Source organism: Nelumbo lutea, chromosome 1 (assembly GCF_056320005.1).
Source record: "Nelumbo lutea isolate HS-2025 chromosome 1, American lotus-T2T, whole genome shotgun sequence".
NCBI classification, from domain to species: domain Eukaryota; kingdom Viridiplantae; phylum Streptophyta; class Magnoliopsida; order Proteales; family Nelumbonaceae; genus Nelumbo; species Nelumbo lutea.
In genome coordinates this window covers 156,670,295-156,693,208 of record NC_142684.1, presented here as the reverse complement: position 1 = coordinate 156,693,208, position 22,914 = coordinate 156,670,295, and the positions used below count along the sequence as shown (strand labels likewise).

General features: G+C 35.7%; 2 protein-coding genes across 3 annotated transcripts in view; one reads left to right on the top strand and one right to left on the bottom strand.

Annotated features, from left to right (window-relative positions):
* Positions 1–7,901, bottom strand: part of BLI (protein BLISTER) — a 77,844-nt gene extending 69,943 nt beyond the window's left edge. For both annotated transcript variants that reach the window (XM_088957065.1, XM_088957066.1), the window contains exons 1-3: positions 7,413–7,901; positions 1,851–2,532; positions 1,077–1,693 (exon numbers count right to left, since the gene is read on the bottom strand). In XM_088957065.1, coding sequence (XP_088813191.1) covers positions 1,077–1,693; positions 1,851–2,532; positions 7,413–7,490 — 1,377 coding nt within the window. In that variant the 5' untranslated portion in view covers positions 7,491–7,901. The remainder of the gene's footprint in view (positions 1–1,076; positions 1,694–1,850; positions 2,533–7,412) is intronic.
* Positions 7,902–20,771: 12,870 nt separating this feature from the next.
* Positions 20,772–21,679, top strand: LOC148878598 (uncharacterized). The gene has a single exon (XM_088982318.1). The coding sequence runs from the start codon at positions 21,054–21,056 to the stop codon at positions 21,666–21,668; it is 615 nt and encodes a 204-aa protein (XP_088838444.1). The 5' UTR covers positions 20,772–21,053; the 3' UTR covers positions 21,669–21,679.
* The last annotated feature ends 1,235 nt before the right edge of the window (positions 21,680–22,914 follow it).

Sequence of the window (22,914 nt, the reverse complement as noted above, 5' to 3'; positions counted from 1 at the left end):
CAAGATTGTAATAAACACATATTTAAAATACAAGTTCAGGATACAGGAAGAAAATCCCTTTAGAAATGTTACGAAAAGGGTTTAGCCCTAAATAGAGCATCTAACAGTTATATCTAGAGGTGCTGGCCATGTCGAGGTGAAAAAAATCATAAAAAGAGATGTGAAAGATACATAACTGACAGACCCTGTTGCTGTGTAAGTTGTAACTGTTGCGCAAAAAGGCAAGCAACCTATATAGATATTTGAGGATGTCAGACAAGCTTCTTCTGAAAGTGAAAGAAAATTTCTTCTTCAGAATTCTGACCCAATTGTTTAAGAGATCTTTTTAAATGGGGTATAATTAAGAGATGTCCTTGTAATTTAAGCATGCCTTCCCCTAGATGAACCTGCTTTTTTTCTTGGTATTGCAGCCTTTTGTTGAGGATTGTCCCCGATTGTGTCTAACTCCTATGCTTTATGTCTTACCTCCTTTCGTTCTAGTAAATTCTTGTCTTTTCTCAAAAAACAGCAATCTCACCTAGAGTATTTGCCCATAACCTCATAGCTCTAAAGGCACATAAGCCAAGCTAATATGACCAATTTATAGGTTTTGTTCTTGATTACTTAAAAGCTCTTTTGTAGTAATAATAGTCACATATAGAACAACAGAAAGCTGAAAAATCGAAACAAACCATTCAAATCACAACTTTATGATTGTTTTTAATAAAAAAAAGTAATTCACTATATTAATTTAAAGAGCAATAACTGATACAAGTATTCTTGTAGAGGCACGATCTGAGTACTCTCCAAGGCCACAACTCTATGATTGTTCATATGATTAGTTAGCTTCTTGAGAAGTATAACGTGAAAAAGAATTGCAAGGAGCAGCATATCAAACCATTAAAATCCGGTTAGATTCATTAAAAGCATATCATGAAGAACCACAGGAAGTAGCTTATCAAACCATTTAAATGTGTTAGAACTTAGAAATCATTTCATTTTCAAAAACTAAGCAATGATGCTGCATTACTAACAAACATAATGTGAAGAAGAGCATTATGAAGTGGGGACAAAATTGAAAGAGAAATAAGATGAACCTGTTCTAAAGCAGCAAAATCTTCATCCTGCTTCGACGAAGAAAACTCATGCTTTCTCTCTATACTATTTTCCTTGTAATTCTGTCTCAGCACTTCACTTTCATTACTAACAGAAATTGAATTCGTGGAAGGTGCATTGCTGCTGGGCAAATCTGGTAATCTCAAGTTAGAGAAAGGCCCCAAAGTTTCAGCCTCTGGAAATGGCTGCTGAGCCGACAATGCTAGGATATCCGCACTCGGAATTTTTGAACTTTTAGACATGAATGACTTATCATTTTCTGAATCAGTAAATGGCAAATGAGAAACTGAAGATGCCCTAGGTACATTAATAGAGTCCAAGAAAGAAGGACGCGATCGACGAGTGCTTGTTTCATATGTGTTTGAATATAGAGGCAAATGATCAGAGGAATTTTTTAGACCTAAACCAAAACCTGTAGACAGAGATTCTGCTTTCAGCCAAGGTGCACTTTCTGCAGTAGAGTGACGACTGATAAAGCTACTAAGCTTGCTCCCAGACATATCAACACTCACAGAACCATTTGAATCGTCACTACCATGTTTATATAATCCACCTTCAGAAACTGGCTCCTTAAGGTTGGTGCTCATATGAATAGAATCTATCAAACAATCCACAACCAATGCAAATGAAAAGAATTGGATCCTTTTTTAATATATTCAAAATAGAGAGAAAAGGCTGTCTAATAGTGTGTACAAAATGAACAAAAAGGAAAAATAGCCAATCAAAAAAAAAAAAAAAAAAACATATAATATTACCTTCATGTAGGCTAGGTGTGTTCCCACTGGTTAGTGAGCTGGCAAAACTCATCTCACTTTTCACTGGAATACTAACTGACTTGTCAACCAAGGGTATACTTGGATAACTGATTGCATATCCCTTGGAAGATGTCTCATTTTCTTTCAATTGAGCTTCATCAAAGGAATGATAATTAAATTGGCGAGCACTCCTATCAATGTCTTGGATACCATGTACCTGATGAACAGTAGTATATTGTTCTCTTACATCCCCAAATGTTGGCCCCTGGTTACTAGTGTAAGCACCATGGTTGCCACTCTTATCTTCCTTGAAGTGACATCCAGCACTGCCTAAACCACTAGAATGTTCAAACCCTTGATCATTTGCAGGCTTCTGAAGTGGATCAGAAAAAGTTGCACCATAATTACTGGCTAAACCAGGAGGTTTAACATATGCCCCATTAGAGAGATCCAGGACAGCAGTACCAAAAGAACTGCTTTCTTTACTATTACTGTTTTCAACTGGACCAAAAGATTCAACACTAGCAACAATTTCTTTTTCAGATGTGCCAGCTCCATCTGTATCAACAAGTCGCATACAATCACTTTCTTTTGGTTGTTTCTCATTTTGACTACCATCATTGGAGTGTAGTTGACCAGTCGATGCAGCCTTTCTAGCTCTATTTTTGCGAAACTCTTCAAGCTGAAAAAATTAGAAGAAATGTTTAATTCAAAATAAAATGAAACGAACTCCAGCCACTATTCCCTAGGAGCAAAGCAGTTAACCAGGAGAATGCTACGAATGCACTTACAGTGGCTTCATACGTGAAAATACAAACACAAGTTAAACAATACAGATGTGGCAGGATATTAGTTGAGAAATGATGATGTGGCAGAACATTATGGAGCTGAGAGAAGAAAACTAAATTCAGTGTTCATCTTTCCAAGCTTCTTGCCTATATGCCTTGTTTACTTTTTTTTTTTAACAATCTTTCGCTTTAGTATCCAAAAAAAATGTTTCTAGAAAATGATAATAACAATAAAAAATGGAAATCATTGACACCTACCAATGCAAAAGTATACAAAAATACAAGGGAAGGAAACCTTTGTACCAAGGCTCCAAGCTTTAATGTAGATCCACTGGAAAGAGAAGGAATGCAATATAATGAAAAGGAAAGAAAAAAATGACATGTAGAACCTTGCTACCCAATCCCAACCCTTCAAACAGGTCTGATCAACCAAAAGGAAGACAGGAGAGTCAAACTTCTCTGAAGGTTACAAATAATTCTCAAACTTTCATTGATTAAAAAGCAAGAAAACAGAATATCTATAGATAAAACTGCAGTTTCTCGTTATGGAAATTTAACTAAGATCCTATGTAACCTCGTTAAAAAATCAGGAAACCCCATTAAACAGAATGCAGACCCATTAAGCTTGAAAACAACATGATAAGTTCTAGTCTTTTAAAAAATTATGTGGCGATAATGGTTAAAATTAGACATTGCACCTCAAATTACTAAGTTAAAAAGCATCTGAGCTTCCAAAATTTTTCTGTTTACAAGGAAGATTCTATCAAAATGGGTAAAAGAATATGCACCACACACAAAATCCCACATAATCAAGTAGTGAAATAAATGCACAAAGATGTACAAGACATAGGTCCTCTTTTTTTTGAGAAAAAGGTAAGTGTTGTATTGATTTCCACTATCAAAATTACGTGTGAGCCATGTAGGCAACACATACAGCCAGGAACCATACATCTCTAGGACCAAATAAAACCCAGGCCCCTAAACAAAAGCCAAAAAGACCCCTCCCAGGGGAAATACTCCTGTGTAAGATTTACATATTGGCAAAATGAAATACTATAACCAAAAAACTAATGATGTGGGAAACCTCTGAACTGCTCAAGGACGGACAGCCAAGAGTGTATAGTTGCTGTAGCCCAACACATCACATCATCATCAGAGCTCCTCTTGGACTCAAATCAAACACCCTAAAGTTCCTCTCCATCCAAATAATCCAGCTGATCACTAGCAGAATCATATCCCCATAGTTGTCAAGGCATCTAGGCAATTCTGGGTGACACTGAGGCACCCCCGTCGCCTAGTCGACTCCTAGTCAATAAAAATTTTATAAGGCTGCGTACATCTATCCCTCCCCAGACCCCACATTGGCAGGAGCCTCATACACTGGGCTGCCCTTTTTAAAAAACAAACTTTTGGCTAGTTCCCTAGTTTTGTATACCATTCAGCATACATATTAATTGAAATAAATATCAAGTCTCTTTATTAATAACATTAAATTTCCTCTAAAAATGCGGCAAATCATTGTTGAAATCTTTGCCCACAAGGGCATTTTAGTCATTGGCTGTACTCTGGTATTTCCCCTGTTAAGAATCACTTAACAGGGGAATTTTTGTAATTTTTGCAGGTTCTAATGAAGAGAATAACAGTAGTACAGTACTGGTCGATAGGTTGAAGAGTACAGTTCATATCTTCTTCCTTGAAACCCTTTACTTTCTTCTTGTTTTCCACTGTGTAAGACAGATAGACTGTTGCAGCCAAATGATTGGGAAATTTCAGATTTTGGTTAGACTGTTGCAGCAGCTACAAGAGCACAAACTGACACCAAATCAAGCAGAAGAGGGACTCTGAAAATGGTCCAAGGACGGCAGATTTTCTATCAAGTCATTTTACAAAAATCTAACAGATTCTATGGTACATAACTTCCCCTGGAAGAAGATTATGGATTCCTTACTTCCCAACAAAGGTTGGCTTCTGAGTATGATCTGTAGTGAGTAGGAAATGCCTTACCAAGGGCCAGTTAACAAGGAGAGGAGAGGTGCTGGACTCACGGGAGAGTGTGACGTGTGGCTAGAATGAGTCAGTGGACCACCTGTTTGTGCACTGTATAGTTGCTGGAATCAACGGAAGCTTATTTGAGCTGCTAAAGTCATGGAAGTCAGCGGGTTTGAATCAAAAGGGAAAGGTCCTATGAAGCATAATTCTCCTTAGTGGCCAGTTGGATCATATAGAAGGAAAGGAACTTGAGGGTGTTTGAGAATAAGAGGAGTTCTGTGTACGATGTGGTACTTCAGTCTGTGACCACTCTACATTTGTGGTTCTCAGCCAAGGACCTGTTCAAGAAAATCCCACACCACCAGTTTTTTGGACATAGTATCCTATTTAGTTGATGCAAAGATCTTGTTCAAGTATACTTTTTGTTTGTTTTTATTCAGACAGCATAAGTTTTTGCAGCTCTCCTAGTTGGTGTTTAGTTCCTGGCTGTACATGATGCATACTTGGTCTATACATTTAAATATGATATAACCTATTACAGTGAAAAATTATAATATGACCTATTAACCCAACACATGTAGCCTCCATCTGCCAGTCTCAGTCTCCATGATAGCAAGCTCTTCCAACCTTAAACTCTAGATAGTATATATCCCATTGTCATAGTCAAGACAATATCTAAGGTTCTCAATTTTAAACCAGTAATAGAGCTGAATAAGCACTAGTTGATATTGGAAAGGGTGATAAGGGATTGTGCTATAAAGCAAATGCAAAAGGTATTTATGTCTGAATTGTAAAATGACATCGAGGCTCAGCTCACAAGGACAACAAGGACTTGTACAAATCTTGCTTTGTATCCACGTGGAAAGCACTAGTAAGAATAATAAATGTCTTTTTATCTTATTTTGTTTTAGCTTTCTCTCACATGTATGTGAAAACTCTTCATGTAAAGGAGGCCTCCTTGTCCATCTCTCTACATCTTTCTATAAGTTTTTATTTTTTTATCAGCAGGAAAAGAATTTTATTGATATAAACCTATGAGTTACAAGAGATTAGGTGTTAATTCCACCCCAAAACAACAAAAGATTACAGATTTTCCCAAAACATTTGCTGTCTAACAGCCCCTTGTTTGGCCAAAGAGTCTTCCATTCTGTTTGCTGTTCTCACCCACTTAAATGCAACATTTAGCTCCCTTGTTAGGCTTACAATCTCCCTCCCTCAATTTATAATCGAACACCCAAGTAATCTGGGTACCATTTCTAGTCCATGAGATGACTACTTGAGAATTCCCTTCCACCTCTAGATTGTGGAAACCCAATTGTTTAGCAAGCCCTGCAGTAGACTGACCAGTTCTGCTGTCAATGCATCACCATGCTCCAAGGGTCCTGAATACAAGGCCACAACTCTACCTTCTGTATCTCTGAAAACACCCCCTACCCCACCCAATACCCTGTTGCCAATAAAGTTTCCATCAAAGTTGAGTTTTAGGAAGTTAGGGGCCAGGGACTTTTACTGATAAAATTTCTTGTTACCAATAAAAATGGCATGGAGGCAAAACAATATCATCTTTAGGATATCAGAATGGAATCGAATGACATGAATCAGCAACCTCAAATATATGTTGTTGAATGTGGAAATTTTGCTAATTAAGGGCAATTTTGTAATTTCATGTAGTTGGTGTATAACATAAGAAGGTTGGCCAATTATACCTATTCAGACAATTCTTTCAAAAGAAATTTTTCATGAAGATAAATCTGTGATACATGATTATCAAAATGGATTCATGTAAAGATGATAAATTGTGAAGGGGTAATACCATAACCAATGTACAGTCCCAGTTAGATGGGGATTGAGAAGAAACGCTCATATATCTAGCCTCAATTAGTTGTGTTTTTGTTTACATGATGATAATTTTATTCTATAAAATTAACTTGGAAACTATTTAAGGACATGATTAAGCATCCTCCAAAACTTTGGAAGCTCTAACTACAGAATTGACTTTTTTCATGTTTCCAGCAAGTTGTGATACATGTGGGGAGGTAAGATAAAGCTTAATACTGAAGGTTTTTGTCTTAGTAATCTTGGTCGAACTCCATTTCATCAATAAAGCAGGAAAAAAAAAAACTCGGTCTAACAGAACAAAAAGTAATTAATATGGTTATCTTTTCCAGAGGTCATCTGACTGAAATCCTAGCATTCGTGGGTTTTGAAAGCTAGTGATGGATTAGGGAATTTTGCACCGTTCTTGATAATATGATAGATCGTGGATTGTGTTTCGATTTCATGTTCAGGTAACAACGAAGACACCTTCTCTTCCCTTTGACTGAAGAAGGTTTGATGAAGCAATGGCACGACGGAGGTGGTAACAGCCTTCTCCTTCATTTCCATCTAACCAATATTTTTAGACATTTTATTTGGGTATGCTTTAGAGAGAGGAGAGGGGAAGGGGAGGATTTTTTTCTTTCTGCATTTACGGATTCCAACTTGAAAGTGCCAAAAGAAAAACCCAAAATTATAGATCAGGTATATACTCCAACCCAAAGATATATTCCCCTTCAGTTCATCAAAACTGAAATTATATACTTGATGAATGCGAAATCGTCCAAGACTTCGATCAACATATCCCATTTTCTTTCCCAATTCAAGCCAAGGGGAACAAGTTACTTCCTTGACAAACCAGTTGCAAACTCATAGAAATCAGCAGATTAAAAAAGAAAAGAAAAAAAAAAACAAACGAACAAACAAGTTGATTGAAAAACATCGCCTTTGAACAGAACCGATACCATACCTTGCGCTTTCCAGCTTCAAGATGATCCTTTTTACGCGACGAAGCTGCTGAATTGGACAGAACCTGTGCTGATGCCATTTAAACCGCACTCAAATCCCGCCAAAATTCACGACGAGTTTCTTCACCATTACAATTTTTTTTCCCGAAAAGAATGAAACCAATAACAAAAACCCTAACGAAGCTTTTCAAATTCCACAGATCATACACAAAAATCAAAAAACGCCCGAAATAATCATACCGACACGGTCCAGATCAAAAAGAATGCAATACCCTCTAATGAACGGCTCAATTCGATAGCCTTTTTCTTCAAATCCTCGGGAAAAAAGTTCAAAAAAAAAACCCTAATTTGCGCAGAAAACAGGATCCAACCCGATCTGCATGGGGAGAGGAGAAGATCTAAATTCTTGTTCTTCTTCTTCTCTGCCTTTTTTTAATCCCTCACGGCGGATGATTGTTTATTCACCGGTTTCGCGTAATGCTGCAGCCCTTCGTGGCGGAGCCGTGCCGGAATTCGTATGCACCCAATAGTGTAACGACACGTGGTAATTCTGACCTGACCCCAGTGCATAACTTCAAATCGTGCGGTTTTGATTTCTGTGGCACATGTGACATGTGACACTAGTGCCCGTTTGGAGGGCTTTCACGGTTTCACCGTTTCACGCAACGGCTTCGGCTTTGCGAGGTGGGCCTAGCGGCTTATAAGCCATGTTGGGTGAAAAATCCGAAGGCCCTCAAATATGTTGTATGCCGTTCAGTCGGCCAGAAAATTGGCTTTCCGCATTCCGCTGAAGCTTCTTTGCAGGCTAGTAGCTTCTTCAGAACGACTCTTCACTCTTCAGTGCCCCGTTTGAGAGGGCTGAAGCAAAGTGGCTTCTGGATTTTTCAAACTGAGCCCATTAAGATACCCTATAACTATAAGATATGTCGGGTGCTCTATGGGAGGGTTGAAGCGCAGCGGTTATGACTTTCCGTGATAGCCCCACATAGACAGCCTATCAATTATATGTTCGGTAAGAGTCATTTAATTACACCCTATATTTTTCACATACTAAAACCTACTCTCTAGTTTGTATTTTACTAAAACATTTCCTATAATTTGCATCTTAGGATCCTTTTGTGTCTTAAATCTTAAAAGAAATATATATGTTTTTCTACTTTTTTTAGAAACTTTGAATAGATAAATTTGTTTGTATTGGATTAAATCTTTAACATCATTTATACTAGGAAAAAAAAAACTTCGATATTTGAAATTCCCTAACTTAATTAATTTATTCATAAAATAGACTATCTGGTAAAAATTATAAAAATAATTTATTAAAATCAAAATAATATTGAAAAACATGAATAAACTCCAAAGAAAAAGTAATAAAATAGTTAATAATTAATAGAACAATAAAATATGTAATAAGTAATAAAAAATAAAATAATTAATATTTAATACAAATAAAAAATATAAAAAAATAAAATTATGTAATAATGAGTTTGGTCGACAGATTAAGGATGTAAACTTGATGACAATTGCCTCGATCAACTCTACTCCAAAAGGTGAGGATACCAAAGTGTCGGGGTTGATGATCGATTAGATAAGTTTAAAAATTCTAAGAAACATTGGGGGTACAATAAGGAACATGAAAATATTCCATAAAACAATGATAAATCACCAAAACATGGAGGGGAGACTAGGTCAATGCCACTGCTGGGACTTTCATTCTTGTCAAGGAAGACAATGAATAGTTAACATAAAACGTGTTACTGAGTTGAAGAGAAAAAAATTTTTAAAAAAAATGAATGAGAAGAGACTATATGAGGGAGAGATAGATGGGAGGAAATGTTTGAGAGAAAGAGATGGAGAAACAAGGGAAGATTGCCACTACTAAGTGTTGCGGTGGTTGTTCAATTAGGATGACCGTAATAAGGGAGGGAGAAAGAGAAAGAACGAGGGAGAAAAAGAAGAGAAAGAGACAGGGAGAGAGAAAAATAGTGATGAGAAAATAGATTATCGCTACCGAGAGTTGCAAAGGTGATTGAAAATGAAAAACAAAGGAATGTGGAAGCCGCAAAACCAAAGAGGAAGAAGAAGATGAGAGAGAGAGAGAAGAGGAGGAAGCTTGCAACCTTTGAGACATCCCAAAGAGTCCCACGTGAAAAAATCAAAAGAACCCAAATAGACTATCAATCAGTCATTTGAAGGGTTATCCACTCCAATCTCTTTGAATAGCTTATCTAGAATGTTTCAAAGCAACCGAATTAACTTAGCCAATCTCCCTAATGACCTGAATAGACATCCAACATCCATCCTTTCAATGGCATGCAACACTACACACTTACATAGCTTGTAGACTCCGCAAATCTCCGATAAAAAGGTTTTTTAAAAGAATTCAAAAAAAAAAAAAACACGGACAACTCTCTCTCTCTCTCTCCTGCCCACCCCAAACAATCCCTCCAGGTTATTGCCTCGATCAACAACATTGTTATTTCTCTCATTTTTTCGCTCCATTTAAGATTCTTGGATTCTCTACCAAATTCTGGCACGCACTCCTGCTCATCTTACCTCAAAACTTACTCTCTCTCACCTGTCAAGCCTCCTCTGTATGCTTCTCTAGTTCACTGCTTTACTGGATTTAGACTCCTCCCTCCCTTGAGCCTCCTGTTTTGTCTCCTTATCACTCTTCCTCTGCGCACCCCTAAAACCCTCAAACTAAAACCTCTCTCTCTCTCTCTCTCTCTCTCTCTTAATTACTACCTAGAATCTTTGGCTATAACCCAAAGCTGTAGCAGCCCCCCCCCCCCCCCAGAGAAATTACTTGGCTAGAACCCAAGTTGTTAGACTAGTCACCTAACAGTTCCCCCAAGGCTTGGGATATAGCAATATGCATATGCAGAAAATAGTAAAACAAATAGTAAAGTATGATATTGGTAGATGATGTTTTAGTAAAACAAACAGTAAAGTAGAATAAAATCTTTGCCAATGGTTTAGACTAAACAGTAATTATAAACTTACAGAATACTTAAGGTAAACTACAGTCGTAGAAAACTTACAGAGCTTCACTAAGCAATATTACTAAAATGTTACAAAATTCTCACTCAAGGATTTTTACAACAAAGCCTACAAGAAACCTGGTGTACTGCTTTTGTCTTTTTTAGACAAAATGATGAGCTGGAGATGCTTCTTTTATCTTCAGCGAATCTTTACTATGAAGCATTATTGACAATTCTTACTGTCAAAAATAAGAGGGAACCTTTCAATGGAAGGCTGACTGTTAACAGTAAGACTCCTTTATGATTATCCCTTCGTGGGGACTGAGAGACCAGACACTTTCGATTTCTATATCCTTTAAGATTCCCTTGCCTTTTTCTTTCATTTTTTCTGTGAATCGAAGAGACATCTCTTCGAGCTCTATGGGGTCGAAATCCGGGAATTTACTTTTAAGCTTCTCCATGTAGGACTCAAATAGGGTCTGAAAGATGATTTCTTCTTTTGCTGGCTTGAGGGCAGTTGTGAGATCAAATGTGTCCCACCATTTAATTTCAGTAATCCTTTCAATCGTCGAAGCCATCCAAGAGGTGTCTAGATGATAACTCAATTTCATAATCCAAGGGAGGCGATATGTTTCGAAGAATTTGAATTCTTTTACATGATCAAATTCTGAGTAACTTCTTCCTTGTCCAAAGTGTGAGTATTTGTCTAGTAATTCCTTTTGGGTAAAGATGTCATCCGATGCTCCCCACGTAGCCCACCAAACATAGACCCAATTTATATGGGTCCTGAAATTCTTCAAAAAATTGAATGAACCATGAATGCGTGAAGATGGAGTTCTTGACCAAAAACACTTTATACCAAGCATCTTGACAGTCCCAATAATTGAACATTATAGGTCTTCGATCTATTGGCTTGGTGATGAATATTGGTTTGCCGGAATCTCCTCGTGATGCCTCTGCCATAAATTTAACAGTTACTAGCTTGGAATAAGTTATCTCTGATTTGCTAGGATCTTTGTAGTAGTGTCAAATTCTAGCAATGCTTGTATTATACTGTGAAAGATTTGTCGTCGAGGTATTCTAAGGCGAGATGTTGGAGGGCCCCTTTTGGGTTGGCATGAGAGGATACCATTGTTACTACAAATTTTGTTGAATTGGTTATGTATTGATTAGAATTAGCCTCATCGATTGCTAGAGAAGATTCCCTAATTATGGGAGAAACGTTGGGGATACTAAAACGTCATCTATTTAAACTATTATGAATTGGGTGTAAAGATTAAATATCTCATTCATAATTCCTTGAAATTCTAAAGGGGTGTTTTTTAAGCCAAATGGCATAACGTTCCATTCATAATGCTCAAAGGGAACTATAAAGGTAGTCTAGTATCTATCTTTTTCATGTATTTGTATTTCCCAATATCCTAATTTTAGGTCAAATTTGGAGAATATTTCTACATCATATAATCGATTTATTAAATCATGTTTTTTAGGAATAGGATACCTAATCCATCTTAAATCTTTGTTTAATGGCTTATAGTTTATTACCAGCCTTGGTACTCCTCTTTCAATTTCTACAGCATTTTCTACATAAAATGTTGGGCAACTCAAGGGGATTTGCTTAGCCTAATTAGACCTTTAGCTAATAACTCTTGGATTTCTTTTTTTACAAATTTCTAATAATCTGCTATTCATCTGAATGGGTCTGGCCTTAGTAGAGATTTTAGCTTCTCTAAATCCTTCTTCATAAAGGAGTTCTACCATGTGCTTCTTTCTATGCCAAAATGCATTAGGAGTTTTGGTGCATTTTTTTTTCTACTTTTGATTGGAAATTCTCATTTTTCAATTGGGTTTTTGGTTCAGTAAGTGATTTAACCAATTTTTTTTCTCTTTTATCTCTATTTGTAACTCAGAGATAAATTTGACTTTTCCTTTTAAACTCTCTTTTAGAGTATTTATCGTATTAATTTTGGATTTCTGACAAAATTTATAGGTGATTGAGATTTCTCCTATGGTAGTGGTAATTCCTATGGAGTCTATTTGACAGGGTAGAATTGGCAATAAAAATGGTGTTACCAAGATGACATATTGCCGTAAGTCCCTAATCACGAGGAATGTGGTTTTCAGGCAAGTTCCTTGGTTATAGATGTGAGTCATAGGGATTTTGTATTTGATCCCTAGTTTTCTTCCATCAACAACACTCACCTGTTGAGAAGTTTTTTCAAAGTATTTGGAAGGTACAATTCCTTCCCTGATACAATTTATATCTGCCCTTGAATCGATTAAGGTTATGGCTGAAAAGCTAAAATCTTTAATTCAAATGGTTACCTTTGATATCAATTTTTATACTTGTGAATTCTGTAGATTCGACTTCTAACGTCTTCTCAGATTGGTCCATTAAATACCTATAGGATTCTAGTTGTTCAACTCTAGACTTTAGTATCTTGACTTCCTTTTTAAGGTCATTAACCTCTTGCTTTAGGTTTATTAGAGTGGGAGGTTGCGAGGTACTGGCTCGGGCTTTCCTCATAATTTCCTCATATGAGATTATATTTTCTGCTGTAAACATTCTTTTAGATTTTTGTTTTTTATCCATTTCTTTATTTTGCATTGCTATAAGCAAATGCTATTTTCTTGTTTCTTCATTAGAAATTTCTTCAAGGATTTATAGAAGGTGTTTTTCATCTAATGAAAGCATATTAACACTTTCTTATTCTTCTTCTGTACTCGTTTCATTTTTACAAGTGCAAACTATATCATTGCAACAGGTTTTCAAAGAGGTAGAAGATTCTCTTTCTAAAGTTACCTCTTCTTCCCTTTCAAATTCTTCTAACTCATTAATTTTCTTTAAGTTTTTAAAACACTTATTAGCATAGTGTCCCTTTTTTATACATTTGGAGCATGTAGGGGTTTTGTATTCTTTCTTCTTTTTAGAATACTTTGATTTCTTTGTTCCTTTTTCATATATTTTCTTGTAGAACTTTGGCTTTTTCTTCCTGTGCATTGGTCTAGAGCTGGTTGGTTCAGGAGCTACCCCAAACTGGTAAAAAATCTCCCAATTGACCTTTTAGATACATACATACAAAATATAATAATATAAAAATATTATACATATAGAAAATAATATATATAAATAAATAAATATTATATATGATATTTTTATTTTTTTATATATAATAATAATAACTTGTTTTTTATAATTCTTAATTTTTTATGTCAAATAAAAAAAATTATAATATATAATTATTTATTTTTTATAAAACATTTTACTCACACATTATGAGCTTTTGACTCGAGCTCAAGTCTCTAGCTCAAATCAAGCTTGAATAGTTAGATATTCAGCTTGACTCAACTCAAATCCACACCTAATGGCATCTTCTTTGGGTTGAGTTTTCCATTTGTTTTTGTTTATCCTCTCATGTCTATCAATTGAATAGTTAAATTTCCCTTTTTCTACTTTTTCTTTTTTGTTTTTAAGTTTCACAAAAAAGAATTTTGGAGACATAATGTCCCATATTTGTAGTTGGAGATGGGAAAACATGTGGAGTATATGACATGGTTGAATCTAATTGGAAGTGCACCACGTCCCACACCAAAATGAGAGTAGGAAATCTGGGTTCCAGCAGAATCAAAAGTACAATGAGTCTAGTTAATGTTATTTTGTTACTCGGTTTGGAGGCTGAATTTCTTTTCCTTCTGCATTTTGATCAGCGGTTTAACTATTTCTCCAATATTAGGAATTTTAATAATATAAAATAATGTATAACCTGGTGATCCAGTAAACAATTTTGTAGGGGTGATCATTTCAGCCCGACTCGAAAATTCCAAGCTTGGACCTGGGTTTTGTGTTCAGGCTCGATCCAGGCGCAGCCTAGCCTACATATATTTATACTTGCACATTTTGTGTATAATGTATACATATGTATACAAGTTATTTTATGTTATATTATATATTATATATATAAATATTATAACATGACATGTATAATTTATATTACATGTAATATTTTATATTATATAATGTATAAAATAAGTTTATATGCATGTTATGTCATTTAATATAAAATATTATAGATATGTAATGTTTTATATATATGAAAGACATTGGCCCAAGATCAGGCATGGCCTGGGCCCGTGTAGACTTGGGCTAGGGTTGATGTTTCAGGCCCAAAACTCGGGCCGCATTGGGCCCGGGCCTAAGTTATAGCCCTTATCATAAGTGCAAAGTCCGGCCCGGCCCATGATCACCCCTACAACTTAGACATGTCAATAGCTTAACTATTTAGTTTCCCTCTCTCTACTCTGAAACTTTTGAGAGTTTTGAGAGTTTCCCTCTCTCTGGTTCGAGAGAATCTCCGTCTTAGGGTTTCCTTGGTTATTTCTCTTCATCTACCCTCCGTCGTCCTTCTTCCGTCTTTGGTTGTTTTTGGGGTGACTCCCGACCCCCTCAGGGAGTTACCCCTATCCCCTTTCTTTTCTTCTCCCTTTCCCCCTCTCTTCTTTGTTCATCTATGCTTCTCCCTTTTCTTCACTCCTCTCTCCTTCTTGATTTTCTTGTTCCACTTTTCTGTCTTTCCTCTCACTCATTATTCTCCTTTATCTTTGGTTTTTTCTTTATATTCTTTTATACAAGGATTTTGATACAAGAGGCTGATTCTTCCTTGAAGATTTTGGTGTTGGGCGGTGGCCTTCATCACTTCTTTGGCTTTCACCGCCAGTGGTTGTTTTCCTAAGTGTATTTCACCGGCAATTACAATTCCATATGATTACAGTTCTGGCAATTATAGTTCCGATGGGTACAATTCCAGATGGTTATAGTTCTAGCGGTAACAATTCTAATGGTTATAATTCTGACGGGTATAGTTCTGGCAGTTATAGTTCCAGGTGGCACCAGTTTCTTGGTGTGAGTTGCTACTATCTCTATCCCTCACTTTCGACAGTTTGAGGTATGCTCAATTGTTTCTTCTGTTGATGATTTTGCCTCACCTTATGTCAGTTGTAGATGTTCTTTTTTGTTCTCCTTTATCCACGGTCTATATTTTGTTCTTTATAAGGATTTGTAACTGCACTTTTTTTATTGGTACTGTGATTACTTCCATGTATTCATACAAGTTTCTTAGTTTGAATGAAATATGATTCTTACCTTCAAAAAAAGGTTTGACTATTTGGGTTAACTGATTGTCAACCAACTCAATGGTTCTTGTAAAATAATAGGCAAGCGGTGGAGTACTCGAGCTACTATTGTATACTAAATCAATAGTAAATGATAAGTTTAAAACACTATGTACCATCGAATCACTAAAATGAAAGAGATAAGGTTTAGATAACAGATCAAATGATCTAACCACCAAATCAATACAATAATCCGTCACGGTACAACAATGAATGTTTGTAATACATTAAATATTGATATTAATCAATCATGTTAATGATTTTAAAGGTATTAAAATATCAATTCTAATGTCTCACCTTATCATTGATCTACACTTCTTGTTTCACAGCATATAACATTATGGGCCATCTACTATTCAAAATTTTGAAAATCATCGGGGTTGTCTACATTGGTTAAAAAAACGTTGTAAGATCACTATGGGTTTAAAACTTGTAAGTTTACTATATTCCAATCCAATGCCTAATTGTCTAAGGAAGTCAAAGTCTAATTACATTGGTCAGCATTTGATTGCAACACACAAGTGAGAGGAAAATGAGTGATTTCCTCAAGAACATGACATTGACATTTGATGGGGAAATGAATCATTTTTTTTATAATCTTTCTATCATTTAGCTTAATTTAAGTTGTATTTGGTATCATTAATGTTTAAACATTTTGAGTTAGTCAATATGAATTCGTATAATACCATTATTTGAGGTCATTTATAGTTGAGAATTTGAGATAGACATACCTTAAAAATGCATCACAGGGAGGCTATTAATAATCAAATTGACATATTAACAGTAATAATCGTTCTAGCTAATTGTCCCAAAACGTTTTGGATAGAAACTACAATAGCTAAATGACTGAAAATTTTATTCATAGTTAATCTTAAAAATGAAAACAACCCTCATGCTTGGAAATGACTTATCTAAGATTAGATGCAATGTCATTTTCTTACAACCACAACTGCCTTCATGAAAATGGGTAATTTTTTTGTACATGCAACCAAACAAACCTTAGAAGGAAAACTTGAATGGTTGGAAAATTTATATATAATTTATATGTAGGTATCACAAAAAGTGAATCAAGAGAACCAGCCCTCATTGGAAAATGACTTACCCCATGTTAGAAGCAATGTCATTTTCTTATAACCACAAATCAGCTTCATGAAAATTGGTCATCTCTCTCTCTCTCTCTATCTATCTATCTATATATATATATATATATATATATATATATATATATATTATAAAAAGAGGGTATGGAAATTTTCTTGGCTAAAATGCTCACATTTGTTATTTAGTCCATTTCTAATTATGAAGGTTGAAAATGTAATTTCAATTAATGCTTTTCACCTAACTTAATCCCCTCTCATTAACTCTTGTATTTAAGGTATTAACTCCCATGATTTCTTGTTAAATCACACATTAATAAAAGCTATTAATTAGATCTATGTCCAATAATTTTAATAATATAAACTCATATATTTTAAAACTTATTAAAAAACAAAATCATCCTTTATCCAAGTGATGACTAGGCAATTCAACTAACCAAATCAAATTGACCAACCCATGAAGTCATAGTTTGATTATAAAATTTTAAACAGAAATAAATATAAAAAATTACAAAAATGTAGAAAAATAGACACATTTATGATACTTTTTATTAATCAAATTAAAAAAAAAACAAGTGTAATAAACAATAATTATTTTTATGGATGATGAAAATGAAATACATAACCTAAAACTAACTAAAAATGATTTTTTTTTTCCTATTAAGAAATGATCAATAGTTCAACTTTTTGGTCAAATCTGTCAACCTTTAAAGTCATAATTAAATAATAAAAATTAATAGAATATAAAAAATGCACAAATTTTACAAAAAAATTGGCCACATGTATAATATCATATATTTAACATATTAAACAAAAAATAAGTGTAAATAATAGTATTATTCTAACACACATAGAAATAAAAAATTATAGAAAAAATTGAATACATCTATAACTCAATTTTACACTACTATTAAAAATATGAATAAAATTGTGGAACTTTTTTTTAACTAAAATACCCATTTTTTGAATTTAATCCCTATTTAATTGTGAGGTTTAAAATGTAGTCCCTACATTAATCTGAAAAATGAACATGGTATTCTTGGTCAATGGGAACCAAAATCTCATCGACCAACTTTCCCCATCCAAAAAAAAGAAGCCCCTCCCGAGGCTATGTTTGGTTGTAATGCAAACAAATTTGTACTAATGCAAAACTATGGTAGTGCAAATGATTTGACTACAAATTCGGACCTATTTTTCTTTCAAATTTTAGCTTACTTTGATTGATTGCAATACAAATGAAGTAAATTAAGACATGAAGCAGAATAAAGTAAAACCCAAAACAAAGTTAAACCAAATTTTACATTATTTCTTTTGCACTCTTATGCATTTGTTCTAGTGCAAATAAAATTGCACTACAACCAAACACAACCTAATAATCAATGTTTGTAACATCTCTTATCTCCATTAAATCCCTTGTTTCCTCTTAAATCTCTCTTAATCCCTTTTGGCTCTTTCTAATAAAGTAGGGTGTAAATTAGACGGATTGGATTAGGTTAGGGGCCAAATCTAAATATGAACTCTAGGTTGAACTTAAACTGATGTTAAAAGTCTAAAGAAACCATTGCTCCTTTCCATGGGTATCAAGTTTTCTCACTTTTTTTATTAATTTAATGTAGAATTTTCATGCATTATTTTGCTTCAATAATAAAATGCAATAAGAAAACACTTATCGTGAGCCTTTGGTTATCTTCATTAGTTCAATTTAAATTGAACAATAAGTTTAGGAAGCAGTTTTAAATTATTAATTGGTTCTACATGACAAATCTAGAACCATCCCATTTATTAATCGCGACAATCAGGTCCCCCAATTACACTTGAGATCTATAATTATCTATGATAATAACAATTTAAAATTTCATTTTTGATAATATAACCTTATTAAAAATGATTATGTTGATAAAAGATGTGTTTTAATCGAAATTATCTCATATACAATCTATGAAATTTACCCTTTAGGATATAAAATATAACAAAAAATTACAAGAACAAAACCAATAGACTTGTGTATATTACTAACTAATATAATTGGTTCAGGTCTAAATTGGACCATAACTGCAAGAACCATACCTGACTCAACTATTAATTGGAACAAAACCACATAATCGACAAAATCAATGCACAGTTGGTTCGGTTCTTTTGGGTAGACCATACCCATTGACAACCCTAGCTAATAATATATATATGGATATTATAAAAAGATAAAATTAATATATCACATATAATATTTTATGTTATGCAAATTATGATATACATTTTATTTTGATACATATATTATGTGTAATATAATGTAAAATTTTGTATATATTAAATAAATTGTATTCAAAGAAGTAGGTGGCCCAAAGTCTAGATGTTTAATTTAAACATAAAAATTATAAAAATAATGTAAAATTATCTAGCAAAAGCAAAAAATAATAAACAGTAAAAATAGTGAAATTTGACATGAAAGAGCATCTCAAAAGCAATTGCTCCTAGCCTCCCACTCAGACATGTGTCTAACCACTCAAAAAGAAGTATGAGCTTCAAGCGTTAGTTGCCTCCACTCTCAAAAAGGTCAATAGTAATTACTTTTACTAAAAAGGAAAAAACTCATATAAAATAATGTAGGATCCATAAAATGGTTATTATTTAGAAATAAAACTTGATTTAATCATTTAATAAAAAACTATAAAATAAAATAATAACCTAAATTTACAACATAAAAAATGTGTCAAACAACATTTATTAGAATACTTCCCCATATTTAGTAGGAGAGTCATTCTCTAATCTACAAAACAAAATCGAACCTCCATGGAATTTTCGAAGCTTCTTGATTCATAAGGATCTTGCGTGATGAAACTTCCTAATTCAGAAATTGGAAAACTTGGAGCTTCCTGGATCTGGAAACCAACTTGCATTCTTTATGCCACACGTGCTGTAAGATCTGTTTTTCCTCTTTAGTCTTCCCCTCTACAACAACATGGAATCCAGGGAGAAACGAAAAGAGAGAGAGAACCTCAAACTCGATGCAATGCTCAGCTTCAAGAAAATGGTGTCATTGCGACTCTGGAATAGTAATCGTGAAGAAGAATGTGCCTGTGCCCTGCTCGGCCTCTTGCATGAATAGTGTATTCGGATGAATAGGAGGCAGAGGAAGACAATGAACAGTATCATTGCCCTTTCTTGATATTTTTTTAAAAAAATTACTCTATTTTAATTATTTTATAAAAATATTACTTTTTATTGATATTCAAGACAAAAAATTGCCCAAAACCCTTTGTTTTAATATGTTCCGACCCAATAAAGACCCGACCCATTTTGCATGTACACACGACATACCCCCGAATTGCTTTATACATGTTTCACATGATTTACCTGTAATAAGTAATAACTTGATACGAGATGTCCAAAATGACCAAGCTAAATGCTTGCCAACTATAATAGGGTCTTAATGGGTCGGACCCATTAAACATAATTAAAAATGGGTCGGTCATGGGTTTGGTACAATGGGTCTGGATATGGATTGGGACCAGGTCTGTGCATTTTATTTAATTCTTATTAGGATCTAGTTTGACCCGGACCAGACCCGAGCTACTGACACCATCTCTATCTCAAATTGGCAAATTTATCTGCTTACCCATTATTTGGGACATAACTAATCTGGGTTCGGATCGAGCCAGAGCCAGAGGGCCAGAAGGATTTTGGTGCCGTGCCATGGTGGGTCCTCCTCTCCTGCAACAGACCGTCAGACCATCCTTATCCATGGTTTTTACAGGAACAAAGGAGGCCATGATTTCGGGACTTCCATGGTGAGATGACAATCCGTAAGAAACGTCGTACAACCACAGCCACACACTGACTCCGCAGTTCGAGGGACATACACGCCCCATGCAACCCCCTATCTCTTGAGAACACCAGCTGGCTTCCCAGCTTCTCCCCCAACGACACCTTTCACAGCCTCAGCAGTAAAAGATTAATTGATGGATAGATTCATCCAACAATCCACACCCAGAAAGGAATCTCTTATCAGAATCTATTCCAAGGTGCTTGTGTCTCTTTCGACCCGTCTAAGCCAAAGTCGTTAAGGTGTACAGAAACGTCTCAGCCAGGTGTGTTCATCGACACTTGTTCCCACCTTCCACTGCCAAGAATCAAGCCCACCTGCTGATCTGACAAGTGTTCGTCAGCTCTTCACGTTGCTATAAGAGATACTCTTTTGGTCTGATTTGCTTATTTGGCATTAATGCCGGATCCTGGGAAGACACAGACATCAATGCTTCTTCTCGTCCACCCCTTAAATATTTTTCTTCTTCTTCTCGAGTTTTGATAGAGAATAGATCAGAATTGCTTGCACTTGCAGTTGCAGAGAGTCGTTGATTGGAGTTATTTATCGATCAGTGATCAGTGATCAGTTCTGGTTATGGGGAAGGGAGAGAAGAGGTCACCCAAGAGGAATTCAAGGAAAGGATGCATGAGAGGCAAGGGAGGGCCAGAGAATGCTCTGTGCCCCTACAGGGGCGTAAGGCAGAGGACATGGGGGAAATGGGTGGCCGAAATCCGGGAGCCAAATCGAGGCGCCAGAATTTGGCTCGGCACGTTCAATACGTCGCTGGAAGCAGCCGTCGCTTACGACGATGCGGCTCGCAAGCTTTACGGGTCGTCAGCGAGGCTGAACTTGCCGGAGCTAGCAATCAGCCCAGCCTCTTGCTCCCCGGCAATAAGTCTGGCAAGCGGAAGTACTACTACTAGCTCGTCAAGTTCAAGCTTCCCTGGGCTGGACACTAGCACAAGCGACTCTAGCAAGAGTTTTCCAGCTTCCACGGATACTGAATTCACCATTAACGATTTGGAAAGCCAGTTCACTGTTGAGGATTTAATGAAGGATAATGATGAGCGTTTAATGCCCAACTCTAACAGCGATATGGAAGGTGGTTTCTGGGGGAACATGGCCTTAGAGCTGCCGGAGTGGCTGGAAGCGCCACCGGTGGATAGTGATTTCCTGACCATCGGAGATATTTTGGGTTGGGATCCCTAGCTAGCTCCTGATAGTGGTAATAGTTGCTTCTGAGGTTGTTTTTGGTTTTGTATAGATGACGAGTATTGTAAATATTATATATATACAGCTAGCTAATACTAAGGTGACCAGAGGTTGTTGTAACTTGTACAGTTGTTGAAAGTTATGGAACTCGTGTTTATAACCTTGTATTTTAGTCGACGAGCAGGGTGTCCTTTCGATTGATTCTATTGGTTGATTCTTGATTTGAATGGACGAGATGAATGATTGAATGTTGGCAGTTGGGACAACATTTATTATTATTTCTGTATGTGGGTGTCAGTTAAACGGTACATATGATCAATGGTAGCATCTTTTCACAAAGTTTTCTTGGATCATGTTGTATTCTATCACGTTTGTGGGCGGAAAAGTCCAATTGGACCTGTGGTCCGGCTTGACTATTTTCGCTCAGGTCCATGCTACACTTAAGGCTCCGCTGCATAACCCATTCAAAAGCTCAGGTTGGGCTAAGCCCGCATTGCAACCCTGACACAAAGTCACAAACGGTTCAGATGATCAATGATAGGCTGATAGCATCTTTAGACATAAGTTTTCCTGGATTATGTTGTATGCTATCATTTTTGTGGGCGGACTCAACTTGAGGAAAAGCCCAATTCAATCTGGGGTCAGGGTTCACTCTTTAGGCCCAAGCCCATTATGCACTTAAAGCTACCCCGTATATTCAAAAGCCGAGGTTGGGCCAACCTCAAGTTGCAACCCCAAAACAAACGGTTCCATACATGAGTATTCTTGGATCATGTTGTATGTTAATGACAAGGTTCAAAATATCTTCAACTATTGGCCTATATAGGCCAATATGTATTATATTAGAGCCTTCCTCATATGCCCTTACAGGGGGTGTTTTGGGTTAGCGAGTGGTTCAGGGGTAGACCGGCCTTAGATCTGCCCCTCTGAACCAGATTTGAAGAAAAATTAAAACAAAAAAAAAAAAAAACAGTACAGTGGCCGATATTCCCTTATCAATATTTTGAACCTTGTTAATTACTTAACGTTATATTGTTATCATGTTTGTGAACCAATTCAACTTCTCATATCACATATGTGGCTCACCCCTTTTCCAAACAAAGTTATAATATGGGGAGGGGGTTTATTTGTTTTCTAATAGTTGATAACAGAATTATTAGGGCTATTTTCGGAATAAAAACCTTGACCAATTCTAATAAGGGCAGATTTGGCCCTCCAATGAAATTGTGACATGTGGCACCTT